At 34.7% G+C, this 17,736-nt stretch overlaps 1 protein-coding gene across 1 annotated transcript; it reads right to left on the minus strand.

Annotated features, from left to right (window-relative positions):
• Positions 1-7,530: 7,530 nt before the first annotated feature.
• Positions 7,531-8,177, minus strand: LOC122194732 (glutamate--cysteine ligase, chloroplastic). Its single transcript, XM_042895882.1, has 4 exons — positions 8,079-8,177; positions 7,884-7,991; positions 7,684-7,776; positions 7,531-7,575 (listed from the first exon to the last, which is right to left on the minus strand). The coding sequence occupies exons 1-4, from the start codon at positions 8,175-8,177 to the stop codon at positions 7,531-7,533; spliced, it is 345 nt and encodes a 114-aa protein (XP_042751816.1).
• Between the last annotated feature and the right edge of the window lie 9,559 nt (positions 8,178-17,736).

The raw sequence follows: 17,736 nt of genomic DNA on the forward strand, positions 1-17,736 counted from the left end.
ATATATATATATATATATATATATATATATATATATATTCATGATTTTTCGCAAACCCATATTTCTCCGTGAGAGCTTCTTATCTTGTTAAATCTTTTGGCCTAGAGTTTTTTATTTTATTTTCTAAACTACTTAATGCATTAAAGCATTTATATTTGACTGGTTTTATAAACAAAAAAAATAAAAATAAAAATAAAAAACCTTCATATACGTTATTGCATATGTTCATTTTTGGGTCATGCATACATACAATTAAGTTTATGCATATATGGTTTAAAATCATGAAGCAAATAAATATGTACTTTATCACGTGTTTTAGATCCATTTATACCTATGTAAACTCCTTTTAAAGAACATAATTGGTTATCTACTAATGATCATACTTATAAGGATCATGTACCAATTATAGTAAAAAAATGTTGAGAATATGAAAATAATTATTGTATTTCATTATAAAATATTCAATATATATATATATATATATATATATATATATATATATATATATATATATATACCTTTTGTTTTTTATATAAATTCTCTTCATACGTTTTGTTTACATGTGAATAAAATCGTGTATATATTTATGGTTTATTCATATATGAATAAAGACTAACTTTTAATATAAATGTAATAAATTGTTTATTCAAATGTCAATAACACATAAGATTGGAGCTAAAATAAAAAATAAAAAATAAAAAATTATCAGCAAGATTTAGATTAACATGACTTCTTATGGAATTGCTTGATACCTTGCACAATTGCACACAGAAAATAGGATATCAGGTCTACTTGCAGTTAAATAAAGTAGAGAACCAATCATGCTTCGAAACAAGGTAAGATCAACAGCAGGTGATTCTAACGAAGGTGTTAATTTCGTTCCTATAGCCATTGGCACACGTAACTTCGTGTTGTTAGTCATACCAAACTTTTCAATTTGAATAAACATTAGATGATCACCAACTTTCTTACAAAATAAAGTGGGATCAACTGATCCTTGTTTAAATTTTGGTTGTTTTAAGAAATTGGTAAGAGTTGCATACCATGCTCTTGGTGCTTGTTTTAACCCATACACAGCCTTATCTAAAATGTAAACATGATTAGGATATTCTTCATTAACAAAACCTGGTGGTTGTTCAACATACACTGTTTCTTCGAGCTCTCCATTCAAGAATGCACATTTGACATCCATTTTATAAACATCAAAGTATTTATGTGCATCATAGGCTAAAAATATTCAAACAGCCTTGAGTCTTGCGAAAACAGGATATCAGGTCTACTTGCAGTTAAATAAAGTAGAGAACCAATCATGCTTCGAAACAAGGTAAGATCAACAGCAGGTGATTCTAACGAAGGTGTTAATTTCGTTCCTACAGCCACTGGCACACGTAACTTCGTGCTGTTAGTCATACCAAATTTTTCAAGCAAATTCTTTGTGTATTTTTCTTGGTTGATGAAAACTCCTTCTCTGCTATGACGTATATTTAACCCAAGAAAATTGTTGATTTTACCCATCATGCTTATTTCAAATTTACTCTTCATAAAATTTTCAAATTCACTAGATAAAGTTGGGTCAGTAGAGCCAAAAATAATATCATCAACATAAATTTGAACAAACATTAGATTATCACCAACTTTCTTACGAAATAAAGTGGGATCAACTGATCCTTGTTTAAATTTTGGTTGTTTTAAGAAATTGGTACGAGTTGCATACCATGCTCTTGGGCCTGGTTTTAACCCATACACAGCCTTATCTAAAATGTAAACATGATTAAGATATTCTTCATTAACAAAACCTGGTGGTTGTTCAACATACACTGTTTCTTCGAGATCTCCATTCAAGAATGCACATTTGACATCCATTTGATAAACATCAAAGTCTTTATGTGCAACATAGGCTAAAAGTATTCAAACAACCTTGAGTCTTGTGACCGGAGCAAAGGTTTCTTCATAGTCGATACCTTCTTGTTGCGAATAACCTTTAACTACAAGCCTAGCTTTATTTCGAATAATATTGCCCTCTTTTTCGGTTTTATTTTTAAAAATCCATTTCAGACCAACAATCGAAACATCATTAGGTTTTGAAACAAGTCTCGAAACCTTGTTTCTTTCGAATTCAGCAAGTTCAGATTGCATAGCAACAACCCAATCTTAGTGTTCCATAGCAACCTTTAATGTTTTTGTCTCTATTTTCAAAATAAAAACATTAAACATGCAAATTTCTTGATTCGTATTTAATACCTCATTTTTTGCACGAATTTGAGCTCTTGTTAAAACTCCATCTTGTGGATTTCCTATAACTTGCTCTTTTGGATGCTTCTTTGTCCATTTCTCAAGTAGTGAATATGCAGGATCAAATTCCAATGGTGCATCTTCGTAGATTTCTTCATTTTCAGTACCTGCCACAGAAATATTATCATCAAATTCATGAAATTCATCATTTTGATTAATATTATTCGCATATGTATCATTTTTCTCCCCCTCAACATGATTATCATTTTGATACTCCCCCTCAATTTCATGATTCATACTACTATTCTCCCCCTCGAAAGGATGCCCCTCCTCAACATTTAGAGGAATAGACGTATGCTCCCCTTCCATACGAACATCTGACATACTTTCGTTGCTTTCAGTAGTATTCAAAGTTATTGTTGATTCATCAGTATGTTTTGATGATTCGGGTGTTTGGTTGTCATCCGCATGAACTTCAACATCAATTGCCCTATCTGGAATACCAAAAATGAGATCATAATAAAAATCAATTGATTTATCAATCTCGGTTTGAATGTTTAATTCAACAATAATTGGTTTTTGTTCAAACTTTAATGCTACTTGTTTAACAAAGTAATCATCAAAGGTAAAATTAAAAGTTTCTTCAACTTTACGAGTTCGTTTCTTCAACACTCGATATGTAACTGAGGTATGCGAATATCCTAAAAATATGCCTTCATCAGCTTTAGCTGCAAACTTGGAAAGATTGTCTTTAAGATTCATGATGAAACATCTGCAACCAAAAACATGGAAAAATTTGACATTAGGTTTCCGTTTATTTATTATTTCATAAGGAGTGATATTAAATCTTTTATGAATAAAAGAACGATTATGACTGAAAGATACTGTTGAAACTGCTTCGGCCCAAAGATACTGAGGAAGATTCGCATATGTCAACATTGTTCTTGCTGCCTCGCATAATGATCTGTTTCTCCTTTCAACAACACCATTGTGTTGTGGTGTATATAGTGATGAGAAACTATGCGAAATTCCTTTTTCAGTTAAAAACAAATCCAGCATCTTGTTCTTAAACTCAGACCCATTATCACTCTTTATTCTACGAACATTCGTTTTCATACTCATATCTATCTTCTTGATAAAATCAATCATTGTTTGAACTACTTCAGATTTTAACCTTAGAAAAAAATACCCATGTGAAACGTGCAAAATCATCAACTATAACCAAAATGTGCCGTTTCTTGTTCATTGTTTCAACAGTCGAAGGTCCACAAAGGTCAATATAAAGAAGTTCCAATGGTTCAACAATTTTTGAATCTATCACGATAGGATGTCCTGTGCGATGTTGTTTTCCTTGTTCACAAGCTGCACAAAGAGTATTATTGTCAAATTTGAACACAGGAAGTCCACGAACTAAATCTTCTGTAACCAGCTTGTTTAGATTTCGAAAGTTTAAAAGAGATAAACGTCTATGCCATAACCAACTGACATCACTTGAAGCTTTCGAAAGTAGACAAACTGATGGTTTGCCTACTATTGGGTTAATATCCAGGGTGAACATATCGCCATATTGTTTCGATTTTAGCAGTATTTCATTTTTCTATACTTTTGATATTATGCTTCCTACTTCATTAAAACCACTTGATTTCCAGTGCCCACAACTAATTGTGAAACACTAAACAAGTTATGTTGAAGACCTTCCACATATGCCACTCGATTTACTGTGAATTGCCCATTCGTAACTTTGCCATATCCTTTCACTTGACATTTTTGATTATTTCCAAACTTCACTACTCCAGCATTTTCAATGCTTTGAAAATCTCTTAAGTTTTCCTTCCTTCCAGTCATGTGACGTGAGCAACCGCTATCAATATACCACTTCGTATCATATTGCTCGTCACAAAGTACCTGCATTTAATTAAAGAATTTAGGTACCAAAGGCTTTTTGGTTCCTTGGTTATTAGTTTGAAACAAGGAGTGAATTTTAGAACTAAAATCCCAAGTTCGAATTTTTGCAGTTATACTATCAATTAAATCAACATCATTATCCAAAGATATTGAAATAAAATGTTTTGACATATTCGGATTATCATTAGATTGCACCTCAGGCTTCTCATTTCTTTTTAATTTGTTGATGGTTTCCATCTTTGTATTGGAATTTCTGAATCTTGAGAATATAAACTTCTAGTAGCTGACTCATTCAAATACTTTTCATAAGCAGTTTTGATTTGAGCTTTAGAATGCCTCCCAGACAGAAACCTTTTGCCATGTCCTTCAAGCCAATTATTGATAGAATGAATTTCTAATTTTTCATTTGAACACGAAACTCTTGTTGGATTTGTGATTGAAGGATTTGGAAAATTTGGATTTTGTGGAGTAAATTTAACTTTTGATTTGAAAGTTTTGTTTGAAACGTGTTGACTATTCGTTGATTTTCGAACATTGTTAAGTTTTTGATCATTCACAACTTGTTGTCATTTCTCATACTTTCAAATGTTATCAAATTTTCGAATATGTTCAACCTTTCAGTTTATTGGAAATTTGTCTATTACATTCATTGGATGATGAAAAGACGTGTCTTTTTGTTTTTCTGTACAATTGATTTTTGAGAACTCTTAGTATTTGGAGATTTTGAAATTTTAGATTTTGAAACACTGACTGTCTCATTCGAAACTGTGGATTTAGTTAGAGCAGGTTTTTCTTTAGATACTACTTTCCAAAAAATTACTTTTCGTGCCTTTCTTTTTGAAACTTTGTGTTCTTTTGAAAAGTTGTTAACAAGCACCTTGAATTCATTTGAATTAAGTTTCACAATTGGAGTTGAATAAACAACTTCTTTTGTAATAACATCTTTTTCTTTTTCTGATTTAACAACCCAATTATGTTTTGAGTTTTGTTTTCGAAAAACATACGAATTCTTAGTGACATTGTTTTCAACTGTGTTTTGATTTGAAAAGAATCCTTCATTAGTTGAACGCTTGTTGTCTTCTTCGACCATTTTGTTGAATTCAAGCTTGACATTCTCAACATTACCAATTGTGACAAATACTTGATTTGGAAAAACTACATACTCTGTGCATGTAAAATTCGAATACACGACAGTATGAGTTTCCACGTAATGAGCACCTTTTTCATTCATCACCTTGTCAAAGTTTTCAGTTTCACCATAAAATTGTTCAACTACAACTCTTGGAATTGAAGTTTCAGTTGAAACTTTCTTTTCTGTTTCAGGAACATTCAAAGCTTTAATTTCATCTTCCTTATCATCACTACTATCTGTCTGACTATCTTGAACTTCCACATCATCAAAGTCAAAAGATTTCGAAGTAGAGGGTTTTCCAATGTCATCCTCAACCTTTAAATCATTAAAATTTCTTCACCTTTGGCCTTAGATGTGATGTTAATGATAGACAACTGAGAACGATCAATACTTTCTTCTTCTTCAATTTCACTGATTTCACTATGATTATCCGAATTCTCATCGACATCAGCAAAATTGAGTTGTGAATCAAGTTTCGAATGTTCAGTTCTTTTCAAAATTTTCACTCGTTCATCTTTTGTTAAACTTTCATTAACAATATTAACTAATTCATCAGCATTTAAAAACACATCTATCTTAACAACCCCATATGCAAACCTATCTTCTGGCACTTTGTTAAAATCAACTATTGTGTTTTCACAATCATATGACATTACATCAACTTTTTCTCTTTCGAATGCAAGAAAAGGTAGTAGTTTACGATGTTCTTCTTTGCTAATTTCAGACGAATGATGTAAGGCAGTTAATTTGTCATACAACCGTTTTGCAGAATTACAATAGATGTTAGGTTGAGCTAGCAACATTCGTACACACTACCAGAAAAACAGCCATGCGTGTCGTAAAACGATCAGACGACGCGTAAATGCGCGTCAAGGAAGGCTCTGTCATAACGAGAGACGACGCGCTTTTGCGCGTCATCTAGAGACGACGCACATTTACGACGCGTATTTATGACACGCAATGCGTATCATTGAAGCCGCTGTCAAGAAAGGTCATGTCATAAATGAAGATGACACACATTTTTACGTATCGTAATTTTTATTTTTATTTTTTTAAAAAAAATATTTATAGATTTACTAATTTTCAAATTAAATTTGCATTTCATGTCTTATAATAGAAAATAAAATACAATATACAAAAAATACAATCCATTACACAAAAGTTAATGTCATACAAAATACAAAATAAAATACAATAAATAAGAAAGATAATTCATTGCACTAACATGTCAAATACAAATAATCATCCCTAACTATATAACCTAATACTACATTGCTATTAAGGGACATCATCATAACTCACTGAAGGTCTTGGAACAATGTTCTCGTCATCAACTTGTATATTTGCCAAAAATTGAAAAAACAACAAATATTTAATGTTTATATATATAACAAGAACATATTGAATGCATAAAATAACAAGAGCTAGTAGAAAGTCATAATATAAAAGGTCAAAATGCAATTTTCATGGTTTGATTAGGAAAAAGAAAAGTATTAGTGGTTCTCTTGTAGCCTACTCATAAAAGTACAAGTTAATTAGTGTTGATGATAAATACATAAATAAACAAAAACAACCAGAAACAATGATAAGAAAATGAGAACTTACAGCAGCTTCTAGCAAGGCAGAAAGAAGTTCACAATCCGTAACCAACTTAGATAGTATATGCAACACATGCAGCTTGATATCTTCTGGTGAATTGACAATTAAGTCCTTTTGACGGGAAAGAAATGTAGCGTGGAAACTACTGCAAGAGTAGACCCTCTATCATAAAACATTAAGTTGCACGATCAGAATCAATATCAACTGTTAATAATAGGAGTGCAAAAACACATATACCTCAAAAAATGATAACCTTTCCAATATCTTTGACTTGTATGGTCCAAAATACCCCTGCCTAGTCGTAAGATCAGAATAGGAGTGCAAAAGACCCTCTATTACAGAGTAGACCCTCTATCACAAAACACTAAACTTTGCTAGACCACCAACTTATTGTGTACAGACTCCATTCCATTTATCCGCTTCAGTGTTGCTAACCAGAAGCTACACTCATCCCAGTGGTTGGATTTGATTTGAGGAACTTCTTTGTAATCATGTGTTACAAGGTCTATGAGAAGACTTCACTTCACTACCAGGTTTATTTGTACTACTGTCTTTGCTGCAATGAAACCGAAGAACAAATATATTTTTTCTGAGTAAATGACCTAAATACCCTCAGAATCGTAAATCATAGCCTACAGCAGGAACTCCAAGCCCACCAGGAATTATCGAGCTGATATGAGATAATTCCTCATTATCTCATATCTTCCCTGACAAAACATTCATTCAATGTCATTCTCACCACATACGATATCTCATATCTATTTATTTTCTTTGATATTTAGAATATTATTATAAAATAACTAAATTATTTTTACCTTAGGCATTATAGGTATATCATTTCTTTCCATTTTTGGCTCGAAACCAATTCCTATAAATCCAATTCCCATCTCTTTAGCAACAACTTTCACCTGTAAAGTAAAGTAGCACATCGACATTTGACATATCACTTTCAACACATGGAATTATATAATCATATCAACTTCATGTAAGGTACCAACCATTACAAGTTACAAACTTGGTAAATGTGTGAATTCACTTCTGCACATGTTTGATGGAGAGTTTCAAGAGGAGCACCACTGAGCTCAAACTGACCACCAGGTTCCAGAGGTATACTTTGTTTTCCCTGACATTATTTTTTGTAAAGTTTAGAAATAGACCACATACAATCAAACAGCAGCTTTGGGTTCTTTAAATATGCAGTGTTGATTACCTGTTTAAGCCCAAATATGTTGTCCCCTTGCATGATATTCTCCCAGTCAAATCTCTCAGAAATAGCATTCAACAGATCTGCTATTTGTACATACGTCATAGGCTTCAATATTTTCAACTCGAACCCAAACTTTTCATGTTACGCTCCTATTCTGCAATATCCATAACATTCATCATTAATCAACACAGAAACATACGTGAAAAATAAAATACTTAGCATAAGAGACAAATAAGTAAGAACCTCCAATTTTCCTTAGGCTTGCATCTAGAAGCAAGGTACCCCACAAGATTTCCTTTTGTATGTGGGTCTGTAGCAACCACTGCATCCTCTGTGGGAGGACTTGCAGCAACAACTACTTGATTTCCTAGTTTGGATTTTACAACAATGGCATCTACATGATGCATCTTTTGGCTACTCTTGGAGGAGGAATCCCATGTCATTTCTGTGGGACCCTATGGACAGCCTTACAGACCACCTCCACCTCGTTAGCAGCAACATCAGTCTTACCCTATTTCTACACGAATGAGTAAGGAATAATGAAACCTTTCATTCTCGCACAATGGTAAGTGAATCCTACATCTGTTGCTCGAGAATGGTGAGATCATTCATGTCCAAACCATCTAAATCTTCACCAAGAACTCTTTTCCAGCAAAACAATATTTGCCAACTACTTTCTTTAACCTTTAATTAATTTACTTAACCGTGATGGGTTTAAGAATAAAACTCCACATTGATTCCACATAGTAGCGCTTTGGACTGATTGACTTAAAAAAAAACCTTTTAGACGAGATATTTAACCTTTAATGTATTAAACTCACCTGATCTCCCTCCTAAGTTTCGTGTTAGTGTCTTTAAGCTTTTTCATAGTTTCCTTCATTCTCTATACATGCAAATACACACCACCGTATTACACAAGAATCAAGTTTCAAAACACTTAAACACGCCCAACTAAAGCAAGGTGATCATCTGGTTAAAACCCAGCAACCCAAAGGTTGTGAATCTTCGCTGCGTATTTGTTGGTTGTACAACATTAAAAGACACACACACACAAGAGAGGGCGGAGAGAAAATAACGAACCTCATAGTGGGAGCTCTAGAGATCAAAACCTAGAGTTGTCTGATACAGATCATACATATTTTTAGTCCTGTGTAAATTTAACTAAGATCAAGATTATATGAAGAGATGAAATTGAGTTCTCTTTAAAGCAAGCAAAAGGTGGTAAAAGAGATATAGCTAGAAATATATAGAAGGTGCTATGGCCTGTATATATATGTATATATGTATTATATACGTACGTGGTTGAAGGGCTGATATACTCATGGAACTTGCCGGTGTTGGAGAACATAATAAGAGAAACCTTGGCATCACAAAGAACAGTAAGCTCATGAGCTTTCTTGAATATCCCATTTCTTCTCTGAGTATGTCACCTGTCTGTTTGTGTTATTCTCTATCTTTTTTATCTCTATCTTCCCCCTTAATCTGGCATGTTCTTCATATAAACCTTCATTGAAAGCATCACCAAAAAGGTGAAAGCTGTGCACTAACCTTCTCCAAAGACGACGAACGAGACTCTTCCCAATGTCTCTTGATGTCCAATTCCAGTTCATATTTGTCTCTGAGATGCAAGGAGATAAATGTAAATCATGACCTTTCATCCTTTCTTATAATGAAATTTTACAATCTTATTCCTTTTATAGGAGAAATCTAAAACTGACATCTCCAAAGCCAGAATTATAGAGGAAACAGTAAAAGTTGATTTATAGGATGTGACTTATTATGAGAAAGTGTTTCATCTATTATGAGTAGCCACTCTTACATCAAAGAATAATTAGAAGCAATAGAGTGAGAACTATAGTAACCTTATTTAAGCAGCATAAATATATAAGTACAACAGTCCTATATCCCAAACCTTGTATTATAATTATCAGAATCTTGTAATAACAGAGGATTATGATCAGTTATTCAATCTACAGGTGGTGACAAACAGCTGGAATCTATTCTTTGGGATATAGATTACATAAATTAACTATTATAGCCAGAAATTACATATTAGATTGTATGTTGTGTAGCAAATATCATCAGCTTTTTCAGATCCTAATAGCAAGAAGTCGATAAAAGGATTCAACAACTTAACGCTAAGGTCTATCTATTAAACCCTAGATCATTCCAATTGAAAGACTTCCTGCAAACCCCGTTACATTTAGTAAATCTTAAGACCTGCTACTTCAAGTTCTTGGCAAGTTGAAACGATAACATTTTATGGTGATAAAATAAAATGGAAGAAGAAAGCAGTTGTTTACATGATCAACGATACTCAATTTGCACATCAATAGCTTTGAAGCCATAAAACATAAAAGAACCTTGACCTTGAAGAAGACGACGAGAAGTAATTTGGTGAGGAAGAAGTAGCATGGATTCGGTTACAGATGTTTTAAACAGAGTCGCTTCACACCCACAGATTCTCGAAATTGATGACGAAAACGGAGAAATTGAAATAAAATTAGAAGAAGAAGAAGAAGAAGAGGATTTGTTACCTTCAACCTCGTGCCCCGAGTCTCGGAACGCTTTCATTCAACTTTACAGTCATTGAAATGAGTCTAACCGAAAAGATTATGAACATGAGAGAAATCGAACCCCGAGATTTGGATTCCGGTGAAGTATCGGAATGGCTTTCCGATGAATAAGACAGTGGCAACACAAACACAAACGCGTTTCCTGCAGAACAAGAAACGGGTTGTAAGACGAACATGAGAGTGAAAACCGATGATGAAAATGAAAGAAAGTCACTACAGGTTAAACGGAAGGTGGTTTCAAAGGCTAAATTGGCCTGGAAACCAATGAATCCATTGACTTTTGTACCTGATACGTAAGGGAAACAAGCATCAAAAGGTGCTCAAAGGGGTTTTAGGGTTTCTATTAATTGGAGATGATTTTAAGAACATCAAAAATATGAAATTATCGATCTTCTACACATCAAATACCAATTCGGAAAAATCGCATATTAGGAAGTCAAAAACATGATTTCAGGAACTTCACAACTAAAAATCGCATATTAGGAAGTCAAAAATATGATTTCAGGAACCTACACAATGCTTTTAGGGTTTCTTTTGATGGAAGAGGATTTCACAACATACGAAGAAGAAGGAGAGTATCAGGCGGGGTTTTTAATTTTTTGGTATTTCATTTCCCCTCTTAGCAATTAAAAATTTGGAGAACGCGCGTTCATGAAAAAAATTATAAAGCGACAATTCTACACGACACGCTATTTTATGGTAGGTTCCCTCCGTGTTTTTAATTTTTTTTTGTTCCACACTAATTTTAGGGCACACAAAAATGTGTGTTCTCTATCCTTCATATTTTGGAAAGCTGACATTAATTTTTAGGGCCCGCACAGATGCGTGTCCTCTATCATTGTGTGTCATTGTTTGCGCGTCATTAAAGGGTTGTTTTCTAGTAGTGACATCTTAATCTAGATTCTCTCTATCATGATTGACATTTCCTAATTGCAACTCTAGATACTCTACCCTGCATCGTTTTGTGTCTATCAACTTTTGAGTCTCTATCAATTGATTATTAAGTTCTTTGCCTTGTTACTAGCAGACACAACAATAGCATCAAAGTAAGCAACAATATCATAGCAGGCACAACTTTTCAAGAATAGAACGTACCTTTGTAGTCATTGGAGATTTCTCATTTGACTTCTAAACGAAGCAATGTCCTGATATCTCCTCTTTTTCTTCCTCCTCCAATTCTGCAAACATGGCACCATGTGTTGGATGTCTCATCTCCTCATCATCTGACCCGGAAGACCAAATCTGATAAGTACCACTTTCTTCATCTTCATTCTCTCCACTTGCCACAAGAGACAAATTCTTGGCTTTCTCACGAACTTCTTCCAATATTTCAACATAATAAGCTTCGTTCTTCACTCTATTCTTCTTCTCCTCTTTTTTTTGAAGCATACAATCAATAGCAAAATGATTCGCACCATTACAGTAATGACAATATACACCAGAATCTCCTTTCAATTTCTTTTTTGCTTTCAAGTCTTTCACTTTATCATCATTCTTCTTAGGCTTTTCAAACTTCTTTTTCTCTTCCATACCAGACTTCGTAGGATTTCCTTTTATCTCACTCTGCTTTCCCTTAGAATTAAAAGGCTTTTTGAAGAACTTCTTAACATGATTATTTGAATAAAAAGCAATAGCTTCATCATCCGAATTCATAATCAAACCTTCTTCATCCGAATTTTCCTTTTCAGCTAATTCCACTTCAGACACTTTCGAAACAAGAGCTAGTGGTCCTCCTAAAATCTGTTTCACTTCTTCCATTATTTCAGATACTTCACTTTCGTGTGTCTTCAGTTGATTGTAAACATCATACAATGAAGAAATGTCAAAGCTCTGTTGATTTTTGATCATCATACTAACACTCCTCCATTCCTTCCTGAGTCCCATAACAAAAGTAAGATTATACTCCATTAGACACCTTGTGATTCCATAGCGATTACATCTGTAGATCAACTCATTCATTAGATCATAGTAAACTTCAGTTGTTTCAGTTTCCTTCTGTTTGAACTCTTTCAATTCAACCAAACATTGCTTAACAGAATTGATCTTAGTCTTCTCACTTCCTTGATACTTTTCCTTGAGAGTATTCCAGATATCCTTAGTTGTTTTACAACCACGAATGTAGTTATAAACAACAGGTGGCAAAGCACCTCTCAATTCCTTCATACAATGCTTTTTGTGTTTCTCCAGTCTTGTTTGTTGTTCTCCAATAGTAGAAGTAGTTCCAGATGAACCAATATTTTGAACATTTTGTGGAGGTTGAACCGTTCCTTTGATGCAATTCCATAACTCTTCATCAAGACCATTCAAGTAGTCTTCCATACGATCAGCCCACTGATCGTAGTATTCTGGAATCAGCATTGGAATTTTGGTAGATGATCCGAGCAAATAAGAATACAAAGTCATTGTGTTCATGTTGAAGTTCGCCATTGATGAACACACGAGAAAAAAATTCAGAAATCACAGAAAACTTGATTAATTTGAGATTTGATCAAACGAATTGATCAGAAACTTATAATCGATCACTCGATTATACAATTTGAATGCAGAATCTAATCAAATCTGTAGATCAGGCGTGATTTTCAGAACCAAAAGTGCGGAAACTTTTGAGACAAAAGAAATGACTCAAAATCAGATTATTTAGAATGAAAATCAGATCATTACAGTTTGATTCCTGCTCTGATACCAATTGTAGATGAATGAATTCGAGAAATCGATTAAGAACAAAATGATCAGTATGATGAACACAGAAAGTAAATAATTCTTTGAAGTTTTATTACTCTCTTAATAAGATCTATTACAAAAATAGACTTCGAAACCTAGTGAAAGCTCTCTCTGTCTAAACTAAAGCTCAGTCCCTATTTATAGGGAACAAGAGAGTACAAAAAATACTAATTCTGATACAATAACGCTTCGTACAAAATTGACTTACTAAATACATTACGTACGAAAATAGATTCGAAACGAAGTATGAGTGCCCTGTCCCTTAAGTCCACTTATAGCATAACATTTCCCAATCTTTGCAATTTGGAAATTCAAGACACTGTTCCTTATTAACAGTATTGTCATCATGTAGTACTAGTGTAACAATTACATTCCTACTAGCTTTGACTGATGGGTTTTGAGCACTACAACATCCCTATGGTGTACCTGGACCCCTAATGCTTTGGATCTAGGTTTTTCTTAATTTATACATGCAATTCTAATAATCCAAATACTGAACCCTATCTAGCATACAATTTTCGAGATTTTTAACATTAAACAAAGTTAGATGAATACCTTTTCCTTGTAGCTTGTCGATCTGGACCTTCAAGAGCTTTGTGCATCAATTGTTGCACCTCTAGTGAGTCACAGAGACCAAATAGCAATTGGAAGAATATGAGAGAGGTTGGGAGGCTCTAAAAATCGGCTTGGGTTCTTTACTTGGAAGCATTGGCCGATTTTAGGGATCCAAGGGGTTTCTTATATAGCTGAGCAACTAGGGTTTCATGTAAAACCCTAATCTGATTTCTTAAGTCTTAAGCAGTCCAGTAGATCCTTCTAGAAGGCCCCCTTGGACGAAATCTATGTGGGCTAAACATAGAATTTTGTCAACCTTTCATAGGGATCCATAAGCCCAACTTGCAACTATCATATAATTGCAACATCAGTCCCTGCGATTTAGTCAGTCTCTTTTGATCACTAAATTAATTCCAAATTAATTTCTGATCAATACTAATTAAATAATATGATTTCTCAATTAATATTTTATTCTTATAATATATTAATAAATCACAATTAACCTCTTTCTCTATAATTCATCCTATCAAATTGCTATGGTACAAGCAACCCAAAAGAACCATGCTTCTGTCGGGTCAAGTACATACCAATTATAGTTATGAGCTTAGACACCTAATCCAACAGTCTCCCACTTGGATAAATCTAATAACTTTAACCACAAGTACGAATTCAAAATCCGATTAGCAATCGTAGCTCTCATAAGCCACTATCGAACTCTGACCCAGTCAATGATGCGTCCTTTAGATAAGGGATCATATAATCCTCCGTTCTACTAGACATTGTGTGGACAATAACAAGGAACATAATCATTCTTAATGTCTAGTAGTTTGTTTCCCAACTTCTGCCTCATTTGGCATATAACTTAATTTAACACATCAATTCAATCCTGACCGAGCCCGACACATAAGTCAACACAAAATTATCGACGGGACCAAGATATCGCTTTTAGCCTCCTAGCATAAAAGGAACAGATAAAGTTTAACTTATATGTTTGTACTATTTACTCATCAAATCGTACACAACAATATGCTTTATAACGTCAAGTTACTGATGTGTATACGCACTATCAATGCACAAAAAACTCGTAAACAACAACTCGTATATGTCAGCTTAAAGATTATACAATATTATCATCTCACAGTCACTCGTGATAAGTTCCATGAAGTGATTCAAATGAGCGTGGGCTTAATCCAATACTAAAATCTTATTTCAAGAGCACTCATGAACATTGCAGCAAGCCTTTGCTATGTCTAAACACTTAGAGAATCTACAAACCAATTCATGACAGTCTAACCTCATAACTTACTCCCAAAGTATGTTCGACTTTGGATAATTCGAACAATCTAATTATTCTGGAAGTAAAACATGCAAAAGAGAAACAATAGTAAACAATTGGCACAAGATAGTAAACGTTAGTCATAAATAAAACTCCTTTGTTAAATCATCAAATGTCAATTACATTTTATCTGTTACAAGTTTCTAAACAACTATCTAATCACTAAAACTAATATTGTCCTTCAGACCAATGCTCATCGCATGCTGTAAGTGCTTAACCTACTCAGACCCTTTGTGATGGGGTCTGTTGGGTTCTCTTCTGACGATACCCTCTTTACAACAAGGAGTCCCTCTTCTACCCAATGTCTGATGAAGTGGTATTTTCTGTCGATGTGTTTGGATCTACTATGATCCCTTGGTTCCTTGGCTCCATAGGCTCCTTTATGGTTGGTTAAACTCCGAGGTCTCCAATGAAGTTCTTTAACCATATTGCCTCCTTCGACGCTTCGTTCACTGCTATGGACTTTGACTCGCATGTTGAATCAGCCACATTCTCCTTCTTGGAACGTTTCCAAGCGATTTCCCCTCCATTTAGGGTAAATACCTAGCCCGACTGAGAGCGAAAGTTATCTCTGTTGGTTTGAAAGCTGGCATCATTGTACCCTGTCACTCTCAAGTCATCACTCCTACCAAGGGTAAGGACCCAGTCCTTAGTCCTTCGCTTGTACTTAAGAATGTTCTTCACTACAATCCAATGAGCTCTACCCGAGTTCCCTTGATATTGGCTAAACATGCTCAACGTAAAAGTCACATCAGGGTGAGTACATGTCATAGCATACATGATCGAGGCAACTACGGAAGCATATGGAACTCGACTCATTTTCGTTGTCTTGGCATATGTACTCGGACTCTGAGTCTTACTCATCTTGGTATTGCTTTGGATTAGCAGTTCCCTTTTCTTGGAATCCTCCATGCTAAAACGTTTCAGCACCTTGTCTAAGTAAGTACTTTTTCTAAGTCCTATTAGTCTTCTACTTCTATTTCTGAATATACTTATCCCTAGAATATAAGCAGCTTCTCCTAGATCCTTCATAGCGAAACACTTCCCAAGCCATGACTTAAACTCCTGCAAGGTCGGGATATTGTTTCCTATGAGCAGTATGTCATCAACATACAAAACTAGAAAGCTAACTATACTCCCACTAGCCTTGACATACACACATGACTCATCCTCGCTACTCGAAAAAAAAGTCTTTGACTTTCTCATTTAAACAAAGATTCCATCTGCGAGACGCTTGTTTCAATCCATAAATGGCTTTCTCAAGCTTGCACAGTCTATTGGGGTATTTAGCATCCACAAAACCTTCTGGCTAACACATGTAAACAACTTTAGCCAGCTTTCCATTAAGGAAAGCGGTTTTGACATCCATCTGCCAAATTTCATAATCATGAAATGTAGCCAAGGCCATCATAACCCTAATAGACTTGATCTTGGCCGCTGGTGAGAACGTCTCATCGTAGTCAACCCTAGGGGTTTGAATAAATCCCTTCGCAACCAATCGTGCCTTGAATGTATGTACTTTCCTATCCATTTCGGTCATTTTCTTGAAGATCAACTTGCAACTGACTGTCTTGCAACCCGGTACATTTTCAACCAGGTTCCAAACTTGATTATCATACATGGATTGAATCCCGCTATCCATTGCCTCTTTCCATTTTGCATACTCTGAGCCCGCCATGGCCTCCTTGTAGTTGTTAGGTTCATCTAAATTTATCAGTGTACTATCACTGATAAACGTAACACCTTCAGCTGTTATATGGAAACCATACAGCACAAGTGGAACACTAACTCTACTGGAATATCATAAAGGTAAGGATTCGTCAACTGGTTCAACAAGAATCTCTTCCTCAAGTTGAGCACTAATATTAGAGGTTCCTTCATCGCTTGAGTCTTGAAGCTCTTCAAGATCAATTTGCCTCCCATTGTCCTCTTGGAATATGAGTTCTCTCTCGCAGAAAACCCCTCTCCTCGTAACGAAGACAACATTGTCACACAGAATGTAAAAGAGAGATCCAAAAGACTTCTATGGATAGCCGATGAAAATACACCGCTCACTATGAGGTTTAAGCTTGTCGTGAGTCTTTCATTGTACGAAAGCCTCACAACCCCAAACCTTGATATGTGCCAACGAGGGAACCTTCCATGTCCACATCTCATGAGGTGTTTAGGCAACCTTCTTAGTTGGGACTAGATTATGGATATGGGTGGCAGTCTCTAAGGCATACCCCCAAAATGAGATAGGTAGCAAAGCTTGAATCATCATGGAACGAACCATATCCAACATGGTTCGATTGCACCTCTCAACTACACGATTGAACTGCGGTGTCCTAGGTGTTGTCAATTGTGAAACAATTCCACATTCCTTAAGATAGTCATGGAACTTGATACTAAGATACTCACCGCCCTTATCGGATCTGAGCATCTTTATCCTCCTGCTCAATTGATTCTCCATTTTTTATTTGAACTCTTTGAA

The sequence above is a fragment of the Lactuca sativa genome, chromosome 6 (assembly GCF_002870075.4).
Source record: "Lactuca sativa cultivar Salinas chromosome 6, Lsat_Salinas_v11, whole genome shotgun sequence".
NCBI classification, from domain to species: Eukaryota; Viridiplantae; Streptophyta; class Magnoliopsida; order Asterales; family Asteraceae; genus Lactuca; species Lactuca sativa.

Coding starts and splice junctions, on each gene's coding strand:
- LOC122194732 (XM_042895882.1), bottom strand. CDS start 8,177: ATGACGTATGTACAAATAGCAGATCTGTTGAATGCTATTTCTGAGAGA. Junction 7,777..7,883: donor TGAATTCACACATTTACCAA/GTTTGTAACTTG, acceptor TTTACTTTACAG/GTGAAAGTTGTTGCTAAAGA. Junction 7,576..7,683: donor ATATACCTATAATGCCTAAG/GTAAAAATAATT, acceptor ATGTTTTGTCAG/GGAAGATATGAGATAATGAG.